A 25,991-nucleotide genomic window follows, 5' to 3' on the forward strand; every position below is an offset into this window, starting at 1 on the left:
TGGCTACAAATTTCAGGTGACAGCCCTCAACAAGGAAGTTACTAAGATGGAGTTTTTAAAAGGTCAGAAAGAGAAAACAGAAAGGCTAGTAGAGATTAAAAATGACCAGTTATCAAGTAAAAAATGGCTAAGTATAAAAGAACAGACTCCCAAACACAATATATGAAGAACCCAAAGCAGAACACTTATATTGATGAAAAACATTGTTACAAAAAAGTTCAGAAAAATACTAAATACCGTAAACACAATAACTGCACCTAATACATCATAATAAAACTGCTAAAAGCTACAAAGAGAAAATCCAGAGGCAGCAAAGAAAATGACATCATATTAAAAGGTAAAATGATCTCATAAACAACACTCTCATAAAACATGAAATCTAGTAATCAGTGGAATAACATGTTCAAAGTACTCATAAGAAAATGAACGCTAAGTGAGAACTCTATATAAAGAGAAAGTATACTTCAAAGATAAAGGTGAAAGAAAGACATTTCTAAAAAAAGTCATCAGCAAGCACAGAGTTAAAGGAACATTAAAAAAATACTAACAGAAATAATTCAGCTGAAAGCAAATGACATTACATAATACCTCAGGAACACAAAGAAGGAACAGCAGTAGAAATTTTAAAATGTTGACAGATGTAAAAGACTGTGTGTGTGTGTGTATATATATATATATACATATTTTTTTCTTTTAAACATACAAATGTTAAAGCAATTAAAACACTGCATTATTAGGTTTATACACACAGTTATTAATACACATGGCAATAAAATCACAAAGGCAGAGAAAATGAAAGCTGCTATTCTGTATTTAAATAATTCAAAGATATACCAACAAATATTTGCTAAACACAAAAAAGGCAGTTAATATGGAAAAGAAGATCAGAAAACAGATGGGACATAGTTAGAAAACAAAGAACAAAGGAGGAAGTAGAAATTAAGACAACATTAACAACAACATTCAAAACAAATAGACTGAACCTTCTCCCTGCCAATGAGCAAAGACTGTCAGACTGGTTAAAAACATCAATATCCCACTATATGCAGTATGCAAGAGACATTTAACTTCAAAGATATAAAAATGCTGAAAGTAAAGGAATGACAAATGATATTTAGTGCAAACAGTAACCAATGCAAGTTGGTGTTAATAATACCAAAGAACACATTACTTTTCAAGTTCACGTGACAGTCTAGGAGAAAAACCACTCTTACTAAAATTATAAGAATTAAATCATACAAAACACATTCCCTGAACAAAATGGAATTATACCAGTATCAAAAATAATAAAATCTCAGAAATACTGAAATTCTGAAAAATAAACAGAATTCTAAATATCCCAAATTAGGAAATTACAACAGTAATTACAAAATACCTTAAGGAAATGATTTGAACATAAATCAAGAATATAACGTATTCATAATCACATAAAAACATGGCTGAGAAATTAAAAGAGAACTAAGTAAATGGAAAGCTACTATGTTCATGGCTCAGAAAAATTAATAATTTGATTTATATATACAACACAACCCCTACTAAATGCCAGTAGGCACTTTTGGTACAAACTGACGTGCTGAGCCAAAAAATTATATGAAGGTACAAAAAAAGCAAAATCAAATCAACTTTTAAAATAACTAAAATGTTAGAGCTATATCATCTAAATTCCAAAACATAAAGTTACAGTGATAAAGACAATGTAGGATTATTAAGAAAAACAATATTGATTAGCAGAACAAAACAGAGCTGAAAAATACATTTACAAACTTGGTAAGTTAGTTTCTGACTAAGTTGACAAGTTGGAAAGAAAAAAAGTTTTTCATAAATTATGCTGAAATAACTGGATATTCACAGACAAAATATACAAATATTAACTCAAAAAAAACTGAAGTGTGAAATAGAACTGTAAATATTCTGTAAGAGGATACAGCAGAAAATTTTTCAAACTAGGTTTTGGCAAAGATTTCTTATATGTAATAACAAAAACATTAAATTTTAAAACCTTTGAAAAAAGATCTTCAGCAAAATAAAATTTTTCCACTTTAAAAGACATTACTAACAAAGTGAAAATACAACTTAAACACTATAAAGATATATTTGCAAAACCTATGTCTCAAATAGAACTTGCACTCAAAACATAATGAAATTTACATCATCATCGTTTAAAAAAAAGGCTTAAATACAAAAATTGCAAATAAGCACATGGAAATATTAGTTACTAGAAATATATAAATTAAACCTTATCATGAACCATTATACAGCTAGAATAAAAAACTATCAATATCACATGTTGACAAGTATATGGAATAAGTGTGGCCTCATACATTGCTATTAGGAATGAAAATAGTTCAGTCACTTGGATATAAGTTCAGAAAATCCTTAAACAGTTTAAACATTTTATCATATGACTCAGGGACTCCACTGATACAGACTCCAAGATACAGAAAGAAAAACATATTCACAGAAAGACTTTTATACAAATGTTCCTATTGGCACTGCTGATAATTTTTATGACTGAAACCAGAAAGACAAATATTCCTAAGTTAATAAATAGATTAAAAAATAAAATATATGCATGCAATGCAATAATAAAGCACCACATACACGAAAAGGTAGGATTCTGTTCATTTTGATCCCCATAAAAGTAAATGTTAAAGACAAAGAGCAAATTTGTGGTTCCCAAGGACAGGGACTGAAGAGGGAATGGATTGCAACTTATGAAGAAATTTTTTAAATCGGCATTATAGCAACAGACATACAACAAAAACATTTACAAAATATATTTTGTTGTGTGTCTATTATTTGAATAGATTTATTAAAGTGTACATAAACTGTACCTCAATAGACTATTAGAGAAAAATAAATGCATGTCATTCATCCATTCAGAGCTCTCATACATTTTTCCCCCCTCACAAAAACTGGAACTCAGTATCTTTATAAACATGGATATAACTAAAAAAGGTCTACCTAACTGTTCTTACTCAAAACTCATAAAGCTATTTATCCGTCCCTAGGTCATAATACTCAGCCATACTGGCCATCTTGAAAATGAAAACACAAAACTCATAAAATTTGTGAGATGCACTTAAACCAGTTGTTGGCGGGAAATTTACATCAATCAATACATATGACAAAAAGAAAAGAATCATCTAAATTTCCACTATAAAACAAAATTAAATCCAGAAGAGCAGAAAATTAAATCCATTGCAAGAGCATAAGAAGTATTAAGAATTAAAAATAAAGTCAATAAAACTGAAAATAGAAGAGGGAAAATGGCAGAAGCAAGAATAATTACAATCCTGCAGCCTGTGCAACAAAAACCACATTCACAGAAAGGCAGACAAAATGAAAAGGTAGAAAACTATGCACCATATGAAGGAACGACATAAAACCCCAGAAAAACAACTACATGAAGTGGAGATAGGCAACCTTACAGAAAAAGAATTCAGAATAACGATAGTGAAGATGATCCAGGACCTCAGGAAAAGAATGGAGGCAAAGATCGAGAAGATGCAACTAATGTTTAACAGAGACCTAGAAGAATTAAAGAACTAACAGAGATGAACAATAGAGTAACTGCAATGAAAACTACACTAGAAGGAATCAACAGCAGAATAACTGAGGCAGAAGAATGGGTAAGTGACCTGGAAGACAGAATGGTGGAACTCACTGCCGCCGAACAGAATAAAGAAAAAAATAAGAAAAGAAATGAAGACAGCCTAAGAGACCTCTGGGACAACATTAAATGCACCAACATTCACATTATAGGGGTCCCAAGGCAGAAGAGAGACAGAAAGGGCCTGAGAAAATATTTGAAGAGATTATAGTCGAAAACTTCCCTAACATGGGAAAGGAAATACCCACCCAAGTCCAGGAAGTGTACAGAGTCCCAGGCAGGATAAACCCAAGGAGAAACACGCCAAGACACACAGTAATCAAACTGACAAAAATTAAAGACAAAATTACTAAAAGCAACAAGACAAAACTGACAAATAACATACAAGGGAACTCTCATAAGGTTAACAGCTGATTTCTCAGCAAAAACTCTACAAGCCAGACGAGAGTGGCATGATATACTTAAAGTGATGAAAGGGAAGAACCTACAACCAAGATTACTCTACCCGGCAAGGATCTCATTCAGATTTGATGGAGAAATCAAAAGCTTAACAGACAAGCAAAGGCTAAGAGAATTCAGCACCACCAAAGAGCTCTACCACAAATGCTAAAGGAACTTCTCTAAGTGGGAAACACAGGAGAAGAAAAGGACCTACAAAAACAAACCTAAAACAATTAAGAAAATGATAATAGGAAAATACATATCGATAGTTACCTTATATGTGAGTGGATTAAATGTCCCAACGAAAAGACACAGGCTTGCTGAATGGATACAAAAACAAGACCCATATATATGCTGTCTTCAAGAGATCCACTTCAGACCTAGGTACACACACAGACTGAAAGTGAGGGGATGGAAACAAAGCTATTCCATGCAAATGGAAATCAAAAGAAACCTGGAGTAGCAATACTCGTATCAGACGAAATAGACTTTCAAATAATGTTACAAGAGAGAAATAAGGACACTACATAATGATCAAGGGAACAATCCAAGAAGAAGATATAACAATTATAAATATATATGCATCCAACATAGGAGCACCTCAATACATAAGGCAACTGCTAACAGCTATAAAAGAGGAAACTGACAGTAACACAATAATAGTGGGGGACTTTAACACCTCACTTTCACCAGTGGACAGAACATCCAAAATGAAAATAAATAAGGAAACAGAAGCTTTAAATGACACAATAGGTAAGATAGATTTAATTGATATTTATAGGACATTCCATCCAAAAAGAGCAGATTACACTTTCTTCTCAAGCACATGTGGAACATTCTCCAGGATAGATCACATCTTGGGTCACAAATCAAGTCTTGGTAAATTTAAAAAAACTGAAATCACATCAGGCATCTTTTCTGACCACAACGCTATGAGATTAGAAATAAATTACAGGGGGGCTTCCCTGGTGGCACAGTGGTTGAGAATCTGCCTGCCAATGCAGGGGACACGGGTTCGAGCCCTGGTCTGGGAGGATCCCACATGCCGCAGAGCGACTAGGCCCGTGAGCCACAATTGCTGAGCCTGCGCGTCTGGAGCCTGTGCTCCGCAACAAGAGAGGCCACGATAGTGAGAGGCCCGCGCACCACGATGAAGAGCGGCCCCCACTCGCCACAACTAGAGAAAGCCCTCGCACAGAAACGAAGACCCAACACAGCCATAAATAAATAAATAAAATTAAAAAAAAAAATCAGTCATGGTTTAGAAAAGTTTATTAAAAAAAAAAAGAAATAAATTACAGGGAAAAAACATAAATAACACAAACACATGGAGGCTAAACAATATGTTACTAAATAACCAAGAGATCGCTGAAGAAATCAAAGAGGAAATCAAAAATTACCTAGAGAGCTTCCCTGGTGGTGCAGTAGTTGAGAATCCACCTGCCAATGCAGGGGACACAGGTTCAAGCCCTGGTCCAGGAAGATTCCACATGCCGCAGAGCACCTAAGCCCGTGCCCCACAACTATTAAGCCTGTGCTCTAGAGCCTGTGAGCCACAAGTACTGAAACCACATGCTGCAACTACTGAAGCCCGTGCGCCTAGAGCCCGTGCTCTGCAGCAAGAGAAGCCACCGCAATGAGAAGCCCATGCACTGCCAAAAAGCCACACACCCGCTCTCCACAACAGAGAATGGCCACACACAGCAACAAAGACAAAACACAGCCAAAAATAAATAAATACAGTAAATAAGTTTAAAAAAAAAAAACAACCTAGAGACAAATGACAACAAAGACATGACCATCCAAAACGTATGGGATGCAGCAAATGCAGTTCTAAGAGGCAATTTTATAGCAATATAATCCCACCTCAAGAAACTAAAAGAATCTCAAATAAACAATCTAACCTTAAACCTAAAGGAACCAGAGAAAGAACAAACAAAACCCAAAGTTTGTAGAAGGAAAGAAATCATAAAGATCAGAGCAGAAATAAATGAAATAGAAACAAAAGAATAGCAGAGAAAAGTAAAACTAAAAGCAGGTTCTTTGAGAAGACAAACAAAATTGATAATAAACCTTTAGCCAGACTCATCAAGAAAAAAAGGGAGAGGACTCAAATCAATATAATTAGAAATGAAAAAGGAGAAGTTACAACAGACACCACAGAAATACAAAGCGTCAAAAGAGACTACTATAAGCAACTGTATGCCAATAAAATGCACAACCTGGAGAAACGCGCAAATTGTTAGAAAGGTATAACCTTCCAAGACAGAACCAGGAAGAAATAGAAAATATGAACAGACCAATCACAAGTAATGAAATTGAAACTGTGATTAAAAGTCTTCCGACAAACAAAAGTCCAGGACCAGATGGCTTCACACATGAATTCTATCCAACATTTAGAGAAGAGCTAACAACCCCAATCCTTCTCAAGTTCTTCCAAAACACTGCAGAGGAAGGAACACTCCCAAACTCATTCTGCGAGGCCACCATCACCCTGACCAAAACCAGACAAACATACTATAAAAAAAAAAAATTACAGACCAATATCACTGATGAGTATAGATGCAAAAATCCTCAACAAAATACTAGCAAACAGAATCCAACAACACATTAAAAGGATCATACACCATGATCAAGTGGGATTTATCCCAGAGATGTAAGCATTCTTCAATATATGCAAATCAATCAACGTGATACACCATATTAACAAACGGAAGAATACAAACCACATGATCACCCCAATAGATGCAGAAAAAGCTTTTGCCAAAATTCAATACTCATTTATGATAAAAACTCTCCAGAAAGTGGGCATAGAGGGAACCTACCTTAACATAATAAAGGCCATTTAAGACAAACCCACAGCAAACATCATCCTCAATGGTGAAAAACTGAAAGCACTTCCTCTGAGGAACAAGATAAAGATATCCACTCTCATCACTATTATTTAACATAGTTTTGGAAGTCCTAGCCATGGCAATCAGAGAAGAAAAAGAAATAAAAGGAATACAAATTGGAAAAGAAGTAGTAAAACTATCCCTGTTTGCAGATGACATTATACTATACATAGAGTATCCTAAAGATGCCACCAGAAAACTACTAGAGTTAATCAATGAATTTGGTAAAGCTGCAGAATACAAAATTAACGCACCCAATTCTCTTGCATTCCTATACAGTAACAACAAAAGATCAGGCCCAGAAATTAAGGAAACAATCCCATTCACCACTGCAACAAAAAGAATAAAATACCTGGGAATAAACCTACCTAAGGAGGCAAAAGACCTGTACTCAGAAAACTATAAGACACTGATGAAAGAAATCAAAGATGACACAAACAGATGGAGAGATATACCATGTCCTTGGATTGGAAGAATCAATATTGAGAAAATAACTATACTATCTAAAGCAATCTACAGATTCAATGCAATCCCTATAAAATTAACAATGGCAATTTTTACAGAACTAGAACTACAAATCTTAAAATTTGTATGGAGACACAAAAGACCACTAATAGCCAAAGCAATCTGGAGGGGAAAAAATGGAGCTGGAGGAATCAAACTCTCTGACTTTAGACTATACTACAAAGCTACAGTAATCAAGACAATATGGTACTGGCACAAAAACAGAAATATGTATCAATGGAACAGGATAGAAAGCCCAGAGATGCACCCACACACCTATGGTCAAGTAATCTATCACAAAGAAGGCAAGGATATACAATGGAGAAAAAACATTCTCTTCAATAAGTGGTGCTGGGAAAACTGGACAGCTACATGTTAAAGAATGAAATTAGAACAATCCCTAACATCATACACAGAAATAAACTCAAAATGGATTAAAGACCTAAATGTAAGACCAGACACTATAAGACTCTTAGAGGAAAATATAGGAAGAACATTCTTTGACATAAATCACAGCAAGATCTTTTTTGATACACCTCCTAGAGTAATGGAAATAAAAACAAAAATAAACAAATGGGATCTAATGAAACTTAGAAGCTTTTGCACAGCAAAGGAAACTATAAACAAGACGAAAAGACAACCTTCAGAATGGGAGAAAATATTTGCAAACAAATCAACGGACAAAGGATTCATCTCCAAAATATATAAACAGCTCATGCAGCTCAATATTAAAAAAACAAACAACCCAATCCAAAAATGGGCAGAAGACCTAAATAGACATTTCTCCAAGGAAGACATACAGATGGCCAAGAGGCACATGAAAAGATGCTCAACAGCACTAATTATTAGAGAAATGCAAGTCAAAACTACAATGAGGTATCACCTCACACCAGTTAGAATGGGCATCATCAGAAAATCTACAAACAATAAATGCTGGAGAGGGTGTGGAGAAAAGGGAACCCTCTTGCACTGTTGGTGGGAATGTAAATGGACATAGCCACTATGGAGAACAGTATGGAGGTTCCTTAAAAAACTAAAAATAGAACTACCATACGACCCAGCAATCTCACTACTGGGCATATACCCTGAGAAAACCATAATTCAAAAAGAGTCATGTACCCAAATGTTCACTGCAGCACTGTTTACAATAGCCAGGTCATGGTAGCAACCTAAATACCCATCAACAGACAAATAGATAAAGAAGATGTGGTACATATATACAATGGAATATTAGATATAAAAAGGAACGAAACTGGGTCATTTGTATAGACGTGGATGCATCTAGAGACTGTCATACAAAGTGAAGTAAGTCAGAAAGAGAAAAACAAATATCATACATTAACGCATATATGTGGAACCTAGAAAAAAGGTATAGGTGAACCGGTTTGCAGGGCAGAAGTTGAGACACAGATGTAGAAAAAAAATGTATGCACACTAAGGGTGGGAAGCGGTGGCGGGTGGTGGTGGTGGGATGAACTGAGAGATTGGGATTGACATGTATACACTGATGTGTATAAAGTGGATGACTCATAAGAACCTGCTGTAAAAAAAAATAAATTTTTAAAAAAAGATGTGGCACATATATATAATGGAATATTACTTAGCCATAAAAGGAAATGAAATTGAGTTATTTGTAGTGAGATGGATGGACCTTAAGTCTGTCATACAGAGTGAAGCAAATCAGAACGAGAAAAACAAATATAGTATATTGACGCATATATGTGTAACCCAGAAAAATGGTACAGATTAACTGGTTTGCAGGGCAGAAATAGAGACACAGATGTAGAGAACAAACATATGGACACCAAGGGGAGAAAGTGCTGGGGGGTTGGGGGGGTGGTGGCGTGATAAACTGGGAGATTGGGATTGACATATACACACTAATATGTGTAAAATAGGTAACTAATAAGAACCTGCTGCATAAAAAAATGAAATTCAAAAAAAAAACTAGAAACAGAAACTCAAAAGAGAAAAATCAATAAAACCAAAAGTTGGCCCTTTGAAAAGATCAACAAAATTGATAAAGCAGGGGAAAAAAAACCCAACCCCCGTAGGACAAAAATTGCTAATAACAGAAATAAATGGCAGAACATCATTAGAAACCCCATGGTCATTAAAGAATAATAAAGGAATACTATGAACAACTCTATACATACAGATTTGATAACCTAGATGAAATGGACCAATTCCTTAAAAGACACAATCTACCACAAATAGCACTGGGAGAAAGAGATAATCTGAGTAAACCTGTAACTATTTAAGCTGAATAACAATTAATATCTTTCCAGAACATAAAGCACAACCCTACCCAGATGAGTTCACTGATGAGTTCCACCAAAAATTTAGGAAGAAATTATGCCAGTGCTCTACAAACTATTCCAGAAAATAGAAGCAGAGGCAGTATTTCAACTATACTATGAAGCCAGGATATCGATTACCCTAATAGCAAAACATTACAAGACATTGCCAAAAACATTACAAGAGAACTACAGACCAATATAACCTCAACAAAAATCCCCAGCAAGTATCAGCAAATCATACCCAACTAAGTAGAAAAAGATTTATACACGATGTCAAACTGGGATTTATCCACTGTATGCAAGGTGTATTCAACATTAGAAAATCAATTGTTACAATACATCAGACATCCACAGACGAAAAAAGAAAAATCACATGATCATGATAACAGATGCAGCAAAAGAAGTGACAAAAATTGAACACTTGTGCATGATAAAATTACTGTCACTGAACTAGGAATAGAGAGGAACTTCCTCCACTTGATAAGAATATTTACAAGAAAGCTATAGCTAACACCATATGTAGAGGTGAGAAACTCAAAGCATTCCCCAATAGGACCACAAAGTAAGAAAAGATGTTCCCTCTCACCAGTCCTTCAGCAGCACACTCAAAGTCAAATGACATGACAAAACAAGAAAATGATGTAAAACGCATACAGATTAAAAAGGGAGAAAAGAAACTCTCTTTGTTGAAAGGTGACATAATTGCCCATGCAAAAATTAGAAGAATGAAGAAAAATAATAAGAAAGGTTAATAAGAAATATAGCAAGGTTGCAAGACACATGGTTAATACACAAAATTTAATCACTTTCCAATACCAGTAATGAACAAGTGGAATTTCAAATTAAAATCATAGTACCGATCTGTATCAGCAATTGCCCCAAAATGAAACACCTAAGGAAAAATCCAATGAAATACATGCAAGACCTATGTGAAAAAAGTACAAAGCTTTGATGAAAAAAATAAATAAGTAAATAAAAGAACTAAATAATTCAAGAGAGTTTCCATGTTCATCAATAGGAAGACTCAAATTTCTTAAGATATCAGTTCTTACAAACTTGGTTTATGGATTCAATGCATGCAAATTAAAATTCCACCATTATTTTTATAAATGTTAACAAAGTGATTCTCGAGTTTATATGAAGACACAAAAGACCAAAATATCCAACACATTATCAAAGAAGAACAAAATTGGAGGACTGACACAACTTTATTTCATGATTTAGTACAAAGCTAATAAACTAATCAAGGGAGAATGGTATTGGCAAAAAAAAAAAAAAAAAAAAAAAAAAAGGACAAATGATCAGTGGAACAAAATATACACCAGATAAATAAACCCACAGAAATACAGTCAACTGATCTTTGACAAAGGAGCAGAGGCAACACAATGAATTAGAGATTGTCTTTTGAACAAGTGGTGCTGGAACAAATGAGAATCCGCATTTGAAAAAATGAATCTTTGCACACATCTTACACCATTCACAAAAATTAACTCAAAGTGGGTCACAGACTTAAATGTAAAATGCAAAAGTATGAAACTACTAGAAGGTAACGTAAGGGAAAAGTCTAGATACCTTGGGCATGGTGTTAACTTTTTAGATATACTTCTAGCACATGGTCATGAAAAAGAATTGATAAGCTGGACATGATTAAAATTTAAAACTTCTACTCTATGAAAGACACTATCATAGAGTGAGAAGACAAATAGAGATAGGGAAACTATATTTACAAAAGACATATCTGATTAAAAACTGTTCCCCAAAATACAGGGGGAAAAGCTATTAATACCTAATAGTTAAATGAACCACCCAATAATAAAATGGGTGAAAGAGGTAAACAAACAGCTCCCCAAGGCACATATATAGATGGCAAATAAGCATATGTAAGGATGCTTCAAAAATCATTAGCAATAGTAAATTTTAAAAATGAGATACCCCTACCTCTCTATTAGAGTTACTAAAATCCAAAACACTAAGGCCATTAACTGAACATGTCCCCAGAAATGTTACGTTGAAATTCAGTTCTCACAGTATCTGGAGGCGGGCCTTTAGGGGTGATGAGCTTAAAAGTGCGGAGCCTTTAAGAAAGGAATCTGTGTGCCTTATAAAACAAACCACAGAGGTTGATCCTTTGCTATCTGTGAGAAATGTGACTATGAAAAAGGATGAGGGCCCTCAAAAGACATTATAATTTGCTGATGGCTTGATCTTGGACTTCTCAGACTCCAGAAGTATAACAAATACATATCTGTTGTTTATAAACCACCCAACCTATGGTACTTTGTGTCTGCCTGAACTAAATAAGCAACTCTCAATTGGTGGGTGACGCTAGAGCAAAAAGAAGCCTGTCACTGTGAGAGGCAAATAAACATAAAAGTCCCTTTAGAACAGCGGTCCCCAACCTTTTGGGCACTTTTTCCACAGGGGAGGAGGGAAGGATGATTCCTACGCATCACATGTACTGTGCACCTTCTTTGTATTATTACATCATAATATATAATAAAATAAGTATACAACTCACCATAATGCAGAATCAGTGGGAGCCCTGAGCTTGTTTTCACTTGCCACTCACTGATACAGGTTTGTTATGTCTGAAAACAATTTATTATGGTCTCTGTGCAGTCAAACCTCTCTGCTAATGATAATCTGTACTTGCAGCCGCTCCCCAGCACTAGCATCACTGCCTCAGCTCCACCTCAGATTATCAGGCACTAGATTCTCATAAAGAGCGTGAACTCTAGATCCCTCACATGCGCAGTTCACAGTAGGGTGTGCGCTCCTATGAGAATCTAATGCCACAGCTGATCTGACAGGAGGCGGTGCTCATGTGGTAATGTAAGCGATGTGGAGCGGCTGTAAATACAGATGGAGCTTTGCTCACTTGCCCACTGCTCACTTCCTGCTATGCAGCCCGGTTCCTAACATGCCACGGACCGGTACCAGTCCTTGGCCCGGGAGTTGGGGACCCTGCTTTAGAAGACAGTTGTCAGTTTCTTACAAAAGTATTGATAAAAGTCTAACAATATGATCCAATAATCATGCTCCTCAGTTTTTACCTAAATAAGCTGAAAAGTTAGGTCCACACAAATCTGCAGGTGAATTTTTATAACAGCTTTACACTATAACATTCCGGAGAAGGCAACTATAGAGACAATAAGAGTATCTGTGGTTTCCACACATTTAAGGGAGGTAGGAGGAATAAAGAGATGGAGCACAGGATACATTTAGGACAGTGAATCTATTTTGTATTTCTTTGAAGGGGGTTGCAAGTCATACACACTGGTGAAAACCTACACAATGTGCAACAGAGTGCATCAGAATGTAAATTATGGGATTTAATTAACAATGAAGTATTAATATTGTCTTATCACTTGTAATTAATGTACCACATTACTATGAGATGTTCAGGATAGCGGAAACCATGGGTCAGGAACTTTGGGGGACTTCTTGTATTTTTGGCTCAGTTTTCTATAAACCATTTAAGAAGTGCTCTAAAATGCAGTCAATTAATAAATTTAAAGAAGAGGGTGTTTAAGAAATTCCTATCTCTACATCAAAATTTGAATAACTCCTATTTGCCCTTCACAAATTAAGCTGCATCCTTTGTGTTCCCTCTTCATAAACTACACTGTAGCCACATCTGTACTGCCTTTCCCCTTCTAAATTCTCAGTTTTCTGAGACTGTAACATCTTGGTTCTCACCTAAGCTACTTTCTCTGCATAACGCAAGTCACATTTTATTGTAATTTATGGTTAGTGAAACCTTATTAGTCTTTTTACCACATTAAAATAAACGCTTCACAACTGGCAGAGCACTTATTATATGCAGAAAATATTTGCAGATATTAAATAACTGCAATTAAAAAACATGGTCATGATGCCTTAATTCATTAAGCAATAGGATTTTAAAAAATTATAAGACTGTGCTTTCTTCCTTCTTTGCCCTTATCGCCAATAACCTAATTTATGTATATTAATTTTTACTGGATAAAGAAATACACTCATGTGCACAGATGAGCTTACAATGTAGTATTAATACTGTTAACAAAATTCTCAGATAATTGTGAATTATTTAAAATTAGTTTTTAAAGATAATATTTCTTATATTTTAATTTCTTCTCCTCAAGATGTATACAAGTTAAAGAAAAACTACTATATAAGAACAAACAAAGCAGCTAATCTTTCTTTTACCTGAGTGGAGTTAGATAGTTGTTTTCTCCATGGCTCTTCTGTGCTGCTGGTCAGGTTTGTGCCGTTATGAGGTAGAGTGAGTGTGTTTTGCTGCAGATAAGGCACATTTCCATTACTTCCACTTCCTGTTATATAATTATCGCCTACCAAAATGGTGTCTGTACTCCCTAGCATTTTTGATGTGCCGCAAGGAGTATAGCCCGCAGAAAAAGGTCCACTGGACAAAGGCTTTTCAAAACAAGCAGAGCGTACTTCAAGCTGAGAGACACTAGGTACTCTGGGTAGAACAGTAGTTTGTCCTGTTTGTCTCATCTTCAAAAACAAAAAAGAAAACCTCCGTGTATGACTTTGAAATGTATAATCAATACGTTCCTAACTTTATCATAAAAGTTAATCTCTCTAGATTAAAAAACATACATTTTAGAAATGAAATGCTATGTTCCTATGGGTAAAGCACAACCTTTTTCACTATAAGCTAAAGAAAGCTCTCATTAGTGGTATAATGGCAAAAGAAAGCACTGAAAATTATAACTTAGTAATTTATAGGCCTTATTTCCCATCATAAACTAGGGAATTTCAAATAGCCATTCCATTATGTTTATACCAAATCCCTGATAACCATCCTTCCAACATCTCCACCTCAGTATGAATATTTTGTTAATTATAAAAAAATAAAAGTAAGCCTACAGAACACACCTGAAATATGCAAAAAAATGTAAAATACCAACTGTTATTTTCTAAACTAATTTGTGGCTATTTAAAGAAAGCGAACTGTCCATTAGTGACATTTAAAGCTCAGATATATAAATTCTATTGACTACACATAGGAAGTAGAAATATGTATTAAACTCTAAAAATATATTGCATTCAAGAAAAATACTTAACATAATAATAAATATCAGAATGAAAATGGTATACATACTTGTTGCATTAAGACAAGCTGAGTTTCCAACTGTCCCAGAATCAGTTTCTGTGCCGGATTTAAACTGTCTCTATTAAAGCGCAGCTGTTCCAAGTGCTGGAAAAAGGAAAAAGTATTCAAAGAAATAAGTAAGTCACTATCAGGCAAAGCGTCACTGAAAAGACTACAAACTCAGAAATTTTGAAGTGAAATACAGTGATTTCTAACCAAAAGTAATCAGTCCCAAAATGAAGTCCTTACAAAAAGCTAAGAAAAAGTAAAAAAACAAGAATTCATCTAAAGAAGGTAATTTTTATGTTTTGAGTTAAATATATGGACAAGAAATCACAATCTTCAAAGAGAAAGCTGTTTAACTGTAAGATGTGTTATAACAACAATGCTTAAGAGCAACATCATTTATAAAATACTGGAAATGATATAAAAGTCCAACAACAGAAAACCAGTTGAATAATATGTGGCTTCCGAGGAATTTTAAAATGTAGTATTATGTAGCCATAAAAGAACAAGGAAGCAATATAAAGACATGAAAAGGTCTCAAAGATACATCTTTGGGTAAAGTGAGCGAGGAGGGAAGACAAGGTCCTGATATTTATACATAGCATTCTACCTGCATTTGAATAAAAGACAAAAGGGAATCTATATATATATATATAAAAAAAAAAGGGAATCTATGACATCAGCATATTTTCTTGTACATGTACAATGTTATCTCTAGTAACAAAACAAAAAAACAAAACAAACTTTTGATTATTTGTAGGAAAGGGAAATTAAGTGGATGGAGGCAGGAACTGGAAGGACTCTTTATACCTGTGCACCCTATATTCTAATAATTCGGTTTTTTAAAATAAATTTAATTAATTATTTATTTATTTTTGGCTGAGTTGGGTCTTTGTTGCCGTGCACGGGCTCTCTCCAGTTGCAGCGAGCGGGGGCCACTCTTTGCTGTGGTGTGCAGGCTGCTCACTGCAGTGGCTTCTCTTGTTGCGGAGCACAGGCTCTAGGCGCACAGGCTTCAGTAGTTTAGCACGTGGGTTCAGTAGTTGTGGCTCGCGGGCTCTAGGGCACTGGCTCAGTAGTTGTGGCTCACAGGCTTAGTTGCTCTGCGTCATGTGGGATCTTCCCGGACCATGGCTCAAACCCGTGTCCCCTGCACTGGCAGGCAGACTCTTAACCACTGTGCTACCAGGGAAGCCCTCTAAAAATTCTTAAATTTCAAACATATGAATACACTGCTTGTTTTAAAAAGGTAAAAAACAAAAATGAATTATGATCTCTATTCCTCTGGAAAATGTAGGCTCATTATACTTATGTATGTATTAATTTATGCCATGTCTGAATGGCTTACTGCCATTCAATTTTAAGAATACCCAGAAAAGCTTAAAGTTTACTACCTCAACTGAGTTAGAACATGGTGTTAAAACCGTCAAAAGAGTATTTCATACCTGTAATTTCTGTGGTGTCAAACACCATGAATGAACTTGCTGCTGTACTGAAGTATGTGAAACAGTATGGCCACTATTCCAGTTCTCAGAACTATTCTGAGGAAAATTTATTTGTAAAAATTAAAAAATACTTGGTTAAACTCATACACCAATAATTATGACTAGTGAGATACCAAATGACTAGGAATTGGAGTATTTACACAGAAATAAACTTATTTTTTAAAACCATTTTTAAAAATTTTAATGCATAATCAATTTGGAAAATTATGAATTTGAATTGTCATTCATTCTTTAACTTCACCTTAAAAGGTTTGTATATAAAAATGACTCAAAGCTCTAACAGGCTATCCATTATATCCAACACTTAATTTATTTTAATGTCTGAAGTGGTGGTATAAAGTACATTAAATTCATAAAAGCAGGGAAATGAATAAAATGACTTGATGAACATAAAGTTATCACTACTTTCTATATTTCTATCACTACTTTCCATAAATGATGCTACAATTTCAGGGTAGGAAATACTGCTTATAATAGCAAAATAACAAAACCTTTTCACTCTCTGATGTACATAGTTTAAAATTTAAGACAGGCACAATTACAGACTTTTAGCTTCACTTCTGATTGGAATTTTCCATTTCTCTAACATGTATATATACCTTTGTTGGACTTTTCCTCTTGGCAGGACTGGACAGGCCATCTACTTCATTAGAAGTAATCATGTGTACTGGCAAGGGCTGTTGTGAAATTGGAGTTTGACTGAGGCCTAATACAGGTTCAGTATTTGGATGATGAACTTTGTAAGCCTAAGGATCACAGAAGTAAAACAAAAATATGGTTCTACATATTCTTAATTCATGCCTTCAAATTACAAAACTTTATAAGCTGCATACTTTCAAAACTATGTGGACATCATGGATTGCAACTGAAAATCAAAATCAAATGATTCATCAGTGGAGGAATGTGTATCTTCTTTTGAAAAACTTGGTTTTTAAAACATTAAATAAACCACTGTGTAACAGTCCCTTAAGAAATCCCTTTTGAAATCATGAAACTATACAAAAGTTTTAAATTGGTACCCCAAGTTTCTTCCCATATCAGAGGAAGTTCTATTTTGATCTAAAATCCCTTTGTAATTAGATTTGAAGGATTTAAATTTTTTAAAAAAGCCAATTCCACTGTAATTTAGGTCTGATCACTACCAATTGGAAAGAACCCTTAAAGCTGGGCACCTACAGAAGATAACCCAACTTCTCACCTGCTGTGCTGTGTTCATGGCACCCTGCCTGGAGGTAAGCTCTGCGGGTATTGGTAGGCTCCATGCCTCCTCAATACTAGGAAGTAATTTAGTTTTATTCTGTAGACTACCTTGTGGAAGGTTACACAACTGAGCCTAGGAAAAATTATGTAAAAAGCAAATTTAACATAGGACTACTTGAGTCATAGCAAGTCCACAAAACTTCCTCAATGTTACAGGTACTTATTTTTTTAAAAAAGCAGATTATAAATTTGGGGTTTCAGATATATGCTAAGTATAAAGAGGGCAACTAGAATATACTTGCGAGAATCAGAACAAAGCTAAGTTCTGTTTATCAGAATTGCCATGGATACCTTCTCATGAAATTTCAAGCAAGAGTGAAAAACAATGTGTTTTTTTCTCTAAAATGCTATAACTTAAAAACATAGCACACACAATCAGGCAAATTAACATGCATCAACAAAATAAAGATGCAAAAGAACATTTTCAATACAGTATATCTTAAAGTGAAAAATAATATCACAAAATATTAAAAAGTACAGAAACAAGTTATTCACATCAAAACAAAAACAGACAAACTTTCCAGCCACCCTCCTGTGCCAGTTATCATATGGAAATGTCTTTTAAAATATGCTATTTTTAAAATTTACCTGTAAAAACTTAATTCTTCCTGTGAGCATAGAGCTATTACTACAACTTTTGCTCCTAGTTGCATTTAAGTAGCATTTAATGGCATCCTGAGGTTGGTTGCAGGATTCATAGAGAGTGCCTAGGTCCATCCAGGCTGCTGCATGCTCATGGTCCAACTGTACAGCACAAATATAGGCCTGTAATGCATCCATAGGCTGATTTTGCTGCTGATAGAGCACACTGGAAAGAGAAATGAAGTTTTCTAAAACTGGGTGTAAGATTAACACACAGTATATTAGATGTAGTTCAATAAATCTGTGTATCAATTAAAAATGTTACAAATTTAAACACACAAGCCTTACCCTATTGAACACCAGGTATCTGCACTTGCTTCTGATTTATCAATAGACTGCCTGTAAGATATAAAGGCATCCTGAACTTTCCCAATACTTGAGTAGCACCTGGAAGAGGGGAGAAATAGATAGATATAGTTATAAATATATATATTTATATGAAGTATTCCATAAATGCTTAAATTAACTATATTAGTTTACCAAAATTATATACATGGAAAGGGAAAATACTTATTAGCAACATATATGTTTACATATAGATTTAGACACTGATTTTAATCTACATTATAATTTGCTGTTAAATGAACTCTCTCTTATAACTGCAAACACATGTTACATAATGAACTCTTTTCAAACCACTATAGCGCAAATTTGTTCACTGCTAGAACATTCAGTGTTAAATACACAAAGCTCTTTTTATATGTACTTTATACTCAAGCTTCTTATACTACAAGAATATAGAGCTAAAAAACAAAGAGAAATTAAATGTTGATAATGATTTCAATTTCACTAGCACATCCGAATTTTCCTTTCTGAACTTATAATACTCATAACAAACATTCCTTAACTCATGAAACATACAAAACTGAGATACAGTTAATATCAAATTGCACATAAAAAAAGCAGTAAAAGTAAGTTTAAAAAATGGCTATTTGTGGGTTGAGAGACCTCAGAAATGCCGGTAAAAGAGAAAGAGACGCAATTTCAAAGAGTGCATACAACGTAAGAATCTGAGGCAGAATTAAAAAGGGAACAGTAATGCAAACAGGCACAGATATTAGAGACTATATGAATAGTAACAGACAAAAAAATTTTTTAACAAAACCAAATTTCAGATTATCAGACAAATGCCATGTGTGTGAGTGTGTATATATATGTATATACATATCCTTCCTAAATATTAGGAGAATTGGAAGTATTTCCTGAAACCAGCATTTTCACATTCCGTGTTTTAAAAATCAAAAGAAGAATTCAACGTGTCCAAGTTTGTCTAGTCCACTGACCAGGGCTTTTCTCTCCAACACAAGTTGTCTAGGTTCCTCTGAGGCAGGCTGGTATAACAGCGGCAGCACTGAGTAAAGCTGGGTTCTAGCTCTTTTTGTGACATTAATTAGTTACCTTCAAAAAAACCACTTTACTTCTTTGAACTCATGTCCCCCATTTGTATTATAAGAGGGTGAACTAAGTTGCTGCCTGATCATTCCCAACTCTTAACAGTTTTCTGATTGTGGGAGACTATTTAACATTGTCATTACCAGTGTTATTACTGTATCACCCCATTCCCTTAACATACGAATTCCAAACAAGAAGCAGCAATAATATGCAACACAGCCTTGAACACAGAGGTAACATATGGTCTCTGAAATACTAGGATCATCAAATCTCTGTAAATTTTACCAGCAGTGAGATCCCCATTCACAGTGTCAGTAAGTTTTAAAATATTTTTCACAAATTTGATTTTTCTAACAATAAAGCCAATTAGAAGCAATATATCAAAAGGCAGAAGATAAACAAAGTTATAGAAAAAAACAGACTAAAAATAAACTGTCTAAAATGATTATCCTTAGACCAAAAAGGTAAGTATCTTCTAGTTGAGAAATCAAGAAACTGCTCTGTACCTGCAGAAACTTTTATCCAAAAAAGTTAAAACAAAGCATATGCCAATGTTTTAAATTCAGATAACCTCTAATAAAGCCCTCTGTGGAATACTGCTGTTCTTAAACAGATGGGAAAGTGCACCCTACTAAAATGCTGACTTTAAACATATTTCATTGCATCTTCATTGTACATAGCTGTGATTAAACAGAAACAACAATAAGGATCCCTTATACTAAGAAGTCACACACAATGTAAACTACATTATGCTATAAACTTTTATCTTGGATAAAAAGGAAAAAAATATCCTGGGTCATATTCTTCTAATCTATACTAGCAAAGTGCTAATAAAAACCTAGTATTATATGTCACACCTCTCCCTCTTTCTAAAGATAAGCCTCTTTTACAATCACTGTATGAAGACAAATATTGTGCAAAGGTGGTAATAATATTAGCTCCAAACCCAAACGCCACTTATTTAGTTCCCTTATTCCATTTATTAAATATTGGATCAATCCAGGCACATTGCAAGGCAATGGAAGATAGGAAAGATTCAGTTTCTCCTGGAGGACCTTTAGTAGACGAGAAAAAACTAAGTTGAGAAGCAACTCAAATTAGACTCTTTTAATAAGCCTGGGGGAGACTATGAAAAACTCCCCTAAAAGTAGCTAACTTTAATTCTTATTATACATAATAGAAAATCAAATATTTTACAAAGGAACTATCCTAATACTAATCTGACACAAATATAAGTATACTTTACTTTTTAAAAGAGAAAGATATTAAAAACTAAAAATTAAATTAACACAAAACCTAAGTTTGATTTAGACTTTATGTCAAACATCCTAAAAAACAAAAAATTCAATGTGAAAAAGTATGGGGCAAAATTCACAGTCAAACCAAGAAGGACAACTAAATTTATAACCTTGAGAAAAGGTACCTGACATATCTAATCCAATCCATTCACTAATAGGTGGAATGAAAATTCAGACCTCAAAGAATTTAAATAAACTTTTCCACAGGCTATTGGTGGTCCTCAGGTAAAATAAAAATGAATTTTCTGAAAATTCTTTAAAACTCTTCAAAACTCTCTGAAAACTAGTGATAATTCAAGTCACGTGAAGACAATGTGAAAATAAAATCTAATAAGCAAAATAAGAATTCCTCAGTAAAAGCACCTAACTTATTTAGAGTGATCCAATTTTACCTCCCAAGAGTCTCTATTATAATGTATTTAAAATAAAATGTCACTAAGCAATTATGTTATTAACATTTTAGATTATAAATCAACTCTGGGCAGCACAACCCAAGTGTCTGGTCTCACCTGCCAAGGAAATACCAAGACTGGCCAGAATTAGGATCTGCCTCCAATGACTTTTGGAGATACTGAATAGCATAGCTTTCCTTGGTGGCTTTGTCTCCTAGTAGATCCACGTTATGATGCATCCATCCTATAATTAAACAATTGCAAGCATTTATCCATGATTAAACTATTCTTCTAGCTTCAAGAATACCATGAAGCACACAAATAAATTAAAATACCCTTTTAGTACATTTATTTGTTTATCTTGAATCAAACTTTCCCTAAATTTCAACCTACCAAAAGTAACTACTACAGGAAAATCCATTTTACTAAAAAGATATAATCAAAGCTATGAGGACTCTTAAAGAATAGAATGAAATTTAAAACATCAGGAGTAAGTACTGCATAGAAGCCGTAGATAGATTCTCCTTTCCTAAATTTAATTTGGAAAAAAGTTTTCCAATTTATAAACCAAAAAATACAAAGATGATTAATTTACTTGTGCTTTAAAGGTTTATTTTGAAAACAATCTAGAAAGCCCATGCTTATCTCACAGGAATCAATAAAAGTAAAAATATTCAAAGATAAATCATTAAAAACAAAAACACCTTCCCAAAGATCCTACACTTTAATTACACTAATTGTTCTCATATAATCCTAAATATAACAACATTAGATAAAAAACAAAAACAAAATACCTCCAGGGATATATGGATATCTAAATGAAAAACTGGTTCGAAAAGTTATAAAAGCAGTACCGTGCTTAATGAAGAGGTTTAGAGTTACAGCTACAGAGACAATGTTAAAATTGGATCATGAAAAAATGGTAAACATTTAAGACAAACAGAAATTAATGCTTCAGTTGTTAGTCAATTTATGTGTATATAATTAATTACCTTTGCAAAACTATCACTTAGGCATAAGTATTACTAATTGCTTTTGACATTATAGGTAAAATACTGCCATTATAAAAATATTCACATTATCACAAACTTGATTAAAATTTAGAAATTACTCAAAACCAAAAACAGAGAAAGGAAAAACAAATTTTAAAAACCCAACCCATATATTAAATTATACATGATAAATAACCAACAAAATGAATTACTGAGTATTCTATCATCTGAGTAGTACTGATGTATTACTTATATTATTTTTGAACACCAAACCTTTGCTTTTAAAACATAAGAATATAACAAGTAGCTGGAGAAAATAATGAACTACTCTATAATTTTTAGGTGAGATAGTTCCATTAAGTCATACAATAAAATATATTGTATTTCAAGCTCAATAGCACTTACCTAGCCATTTGAATTATTTCAATTCAATTGACTTCAGAGTGCTAAGCACATGGAACTATTCAAACCTCCTCCAGAGGTCAGTTACTGAGGGATAATTTTGAGAATTTAAAAGGACTAGTTGCACTGGACCACTGTATTTAGATAAATTTTGAGATGAACTGTGCTAGATAGTAGGAATAAATATATTATCAACTCTTGACAAAAGAAGAGAAGGAATACATTTACAATGGAAACATTTACAATATAAAATACTCATTTTAAATACAATCTCAAAATAATTTGTCAAAATTAATCCTAAAACACAGAAGTTTAATGAAAACTTACTTTTAAGCAGAAGAGTCACAATTGCTCCCACCCACCAGTGCCAAAATGTTTAAAATACTACAATATATAATAAAAAGTAAATTTTTATGTACCTAACTGTTGTAAAACAGTTGCTTTTACTTGTGCAGGTAGGTTTTCTGTCCCTAAAAGCTGTTCATAAGCTTCTTTTGCAGAGTGATACTTTCTCTAGAGAGTAGAAGATATTCAGAAGAAAAAAAAAAAGATAAATCATTAATACAACAAAAATAAAACAGACTCATAATTATGGAGAACAGACTAGTGGTTACCAGTGGGGAAAAGGAAGGAGGAAGAGGCAAGATAGGGGCACTGGATTAAGAGGCACAAACTACTATGTATCAAATAAATAATCTAAAAGAATATATTGCAGAACACAATGAATACAGCCAATATTTTATAGTAACTACAAAGGCAACACGATCTTTAAAAACTGTGAATCCCTATGCTGCACAACTGAAACTTACATAATATTGTACATCAACTATACCTCAACTTAAAAAACAAAAAAAACCTTCAAACAGGTTTTAAACATCACTGTAGATGTTAAAAAGAAATTAATGTCATGATTTAATTAACTTTTCCACTAATAAAGTGGAATAAACACTGATGTATATGTGTACATATATCACAAAAACTTACTAGTATATGAAGATTTAGACAATAATATTTTACGTTTCAATTATTAAAAAAAAAGAACATAAAGAGTTCTAATTTATTAACTGAGTATTTCCTTACTGTGGACCACCATGTTTCAAAATAACTAACAACTAATAAAACTACCCTTCAATATAACAAGGTATTAGTAAAATATGCCATTTATAACATTTGCTGTATCTCAAAAGTTACAAAGAAAATAACTCCAACCTTAGACATTATTTAATAACATTCACAAGGCTGGAGAAATATTCTACCAGCAAATGTATAATTAACCTAGAAAGACTTTTGAAGATACGGACATCTTATAAAGCAAATACAAGTGCTACTACTATCCTTTACGAAGTCTAAGACTGAGGAAAAGTAGTTTTCGTCTTAATTTGCATTTTGAAATTTATTGCTTTTTTATAGAAAATACTTTTGGAAAGTGTTCATAATTAAAAGTGGTTTTTAAAGGCATAACATTTCCCATAGATACGATACAACGCTCGTATTACAAGTACAGGCAAATTTACAAATGAGACCATTGCCCACAGTTCTCCTTTAAAAATTATTAGTAAGACTAAAACCTATTATTGTTACTGTGATATTAAACACAACTCTTCCAAAATAACAGAAAAAATTAAAAAGAGAAAATCCAAAGTATGGTCTCTTTAAAACGTACTTGGGAGTGGCATGGACATATATACACTACCAAATGTAAAACAGATAGCAAGTGGGAAGCAGCCCCATAGCACAGGGAGATCAGCTCGGTGCTTTGTGACCACCTAGAGGGGTGGGATAGGGAGGGTGGAAGGGAGGGAGATGCAAGAGGGAAGAGATATGGGGATATATGTATATGTATAACTGATTCACTTTGTTATAAAGCAGAAACTAACACACCACTGTAAAGCAATTATACTGCAATAAAGATGTTTAAAAAAAAAACAAAACATACTTGGAAAAACTGTTTTAGACATTTAAAGAGTATTAAAAAAAGGGATGATAAAGTCATTTCCAGGACATTTTTATTAAATGAGCAGAGCAATATGATTCATTAAAATAAATGTATAAATTGGTGCTAAAAATACTGTTTTTACTTTAACCAAATGAGACAAGGAAAGAAGGAGAAAGAAAAAAAAACCCATCTCTTTTTTTTATCTCTATCATATACCCACATACATATGTACATACACACATATGTATACATAGGAACGCCATGGCTTTAACATAGACAGCAAACCAACATCCACAAAGAAGCCAACACTTACAAGGATAAACACTTCCCCAAGCATGAACAACCACAATTAATAAATTCAGCAGCATACAAAATTAACAATCAAAAATCAGCTGCATTTCTATATACTAGCAGAGAATACTTAAAAAAGGAAATTATGAAAACAAGTCAACTTATCGCAACACTAAAAACAAAATTAATTTAAAATAAATTTATTGGGCTTCCCTGGTGGCTCAGTGGTTAACAATCCACCTGCCAGTGCAGGGGACACGGTTTCAAGTCCTGGTCTGGGAAGATCCCACATGCTGTGGAGCAACTAAGCCCGTGTGCCACAACTACTGAGCCTGCACTCTAGAACCCGCAAGCCACAACTACTGAAGCCTGTGCACCTAGAGCCTGTGCTCCACAACAAGAGAAGCAACCGCAACAAGAAGTCTGCATACCACAACAAAGAGTAGCGCTCACTCGCCGCAACTAGAGAAAGCCCGTGCGCAGCAACAAAGACCCAACGCAGCCAAAAATAAAATAAATTTATTTAAAAATTTAAAAATTACAATAACATGAATTTACCAAATATGTGACTTGTGTACAAAACACCACACTTTCTTTATCCACTCATCTGTTATTGTTTCCACATCTTGTCTATTGTTAGTGGTTCAACAAACACAGGACAATTCTTATTTTTTTTAATGTATTTATTTTTATTATTATTTTTTATTTCTGGCTGCGTTGAGTCTTCGTTGCTGCATGCAGGCTTTCTCTAGTTGCAGCGAGCAGGGGTTACTCTTGGTTGTGGTGTGCGGGCTTCTCTTGTTGCGTAGCATGGACTCTAGGCACGCAGGCTTCAGCACTTGTGGCTTGCAGCTCTAGAGCGCAGGCTCGGTAGTTGTGGCGTATGGGCTTAGTTGCTCCGTGGCATGTGTGATCTTTCCGGACCAGGGCTCAAACGTGTGTCGCCTGCATTGGCAGGCGGATTTGTAACCACTGCGCCACCAGGGAAGCCCAATTTCAATTTTTTTGAATAAACACTCAAA

General features: G+C 34.1%; 1 protein-coding gene across 8 annotated transcripts in view; it reads right to left on the reverse strand.

The window, feature by feature from the left end:
- LOC118889450 (lysine-specific demethylase 6A-like) overlaps positions 1 to 25,991 on the reverse strand; it is a 161,951-nt gene that overhangs the window by 44,580 nt on the left and 91,380 nt on the right. For 5 of the 8 annotated variants that reach the window (XR_005018535.1, XR_005018536.1, XM_036841207.1 and 2 more), the window contains 9 exons: positions 23,162 to 23,255; positions 21,466 to 21,592; positions 18,555 to 18,653; positions 18,213 to 18,432; positions 17,563 to 17,697; positions 16,964 to 17,110; positions 16,305 to 16,400; positions 14,863 to 14,958; positions 13,941 to 14,252 (listed from right to left, as the gene is read on the reverse strand). Coding sequence is in view for 6 of the 8 variants with exons in the window: in XM_036841207.1 (XP_036697102.1) it covers positions 13,941 to 14,252; positions 14,863 to 14,958; positions 16,305 to 16,400; positions 16,964 to 17,110; positions 17,563 to 17,697; positions 18,213 to 18,432; positions 18,555 to 18,653; positions 21,466 to 21,592; positions 23,162 to 23,255 (1,326 nt within the window). In the remaining 2 variants the exon portion in view is untranslated. The remainder of the gene's footprint in view (positions 1 to 13,940; positions 14,253 to 14,862; positions 14,959 to 16,304; positions 16,401 to 16,963; positions 17,111 to 17,562; positions 17,698 to 18,212; positions 18,433 to 18,554; positions 18,654 to 21,465; positions 21,593 to 23,161; positions 23,256 to 25,991) is intronic. The other 3 variants (XM_036841206.1, XM_036841205.1, XM_036841209.1) reach the window with 3 other exon arrangements.

Source organism: Balaenoptera musculus, chromosome Y (genome assembly GCF_009873245.2).
Source record: "Balaenoptera musculus isolate JJ_BM4_2016_0621 chromosome Y, mBalMus1.pri.v3, whole genome shotgun sequence".
Lineage (NCBI taxonomy): Eukaryota > Metazoa > Chordata > Mammalia > Artiodactyla > Balaenopteridae > Balaenoptera > Balaenoptera musculus.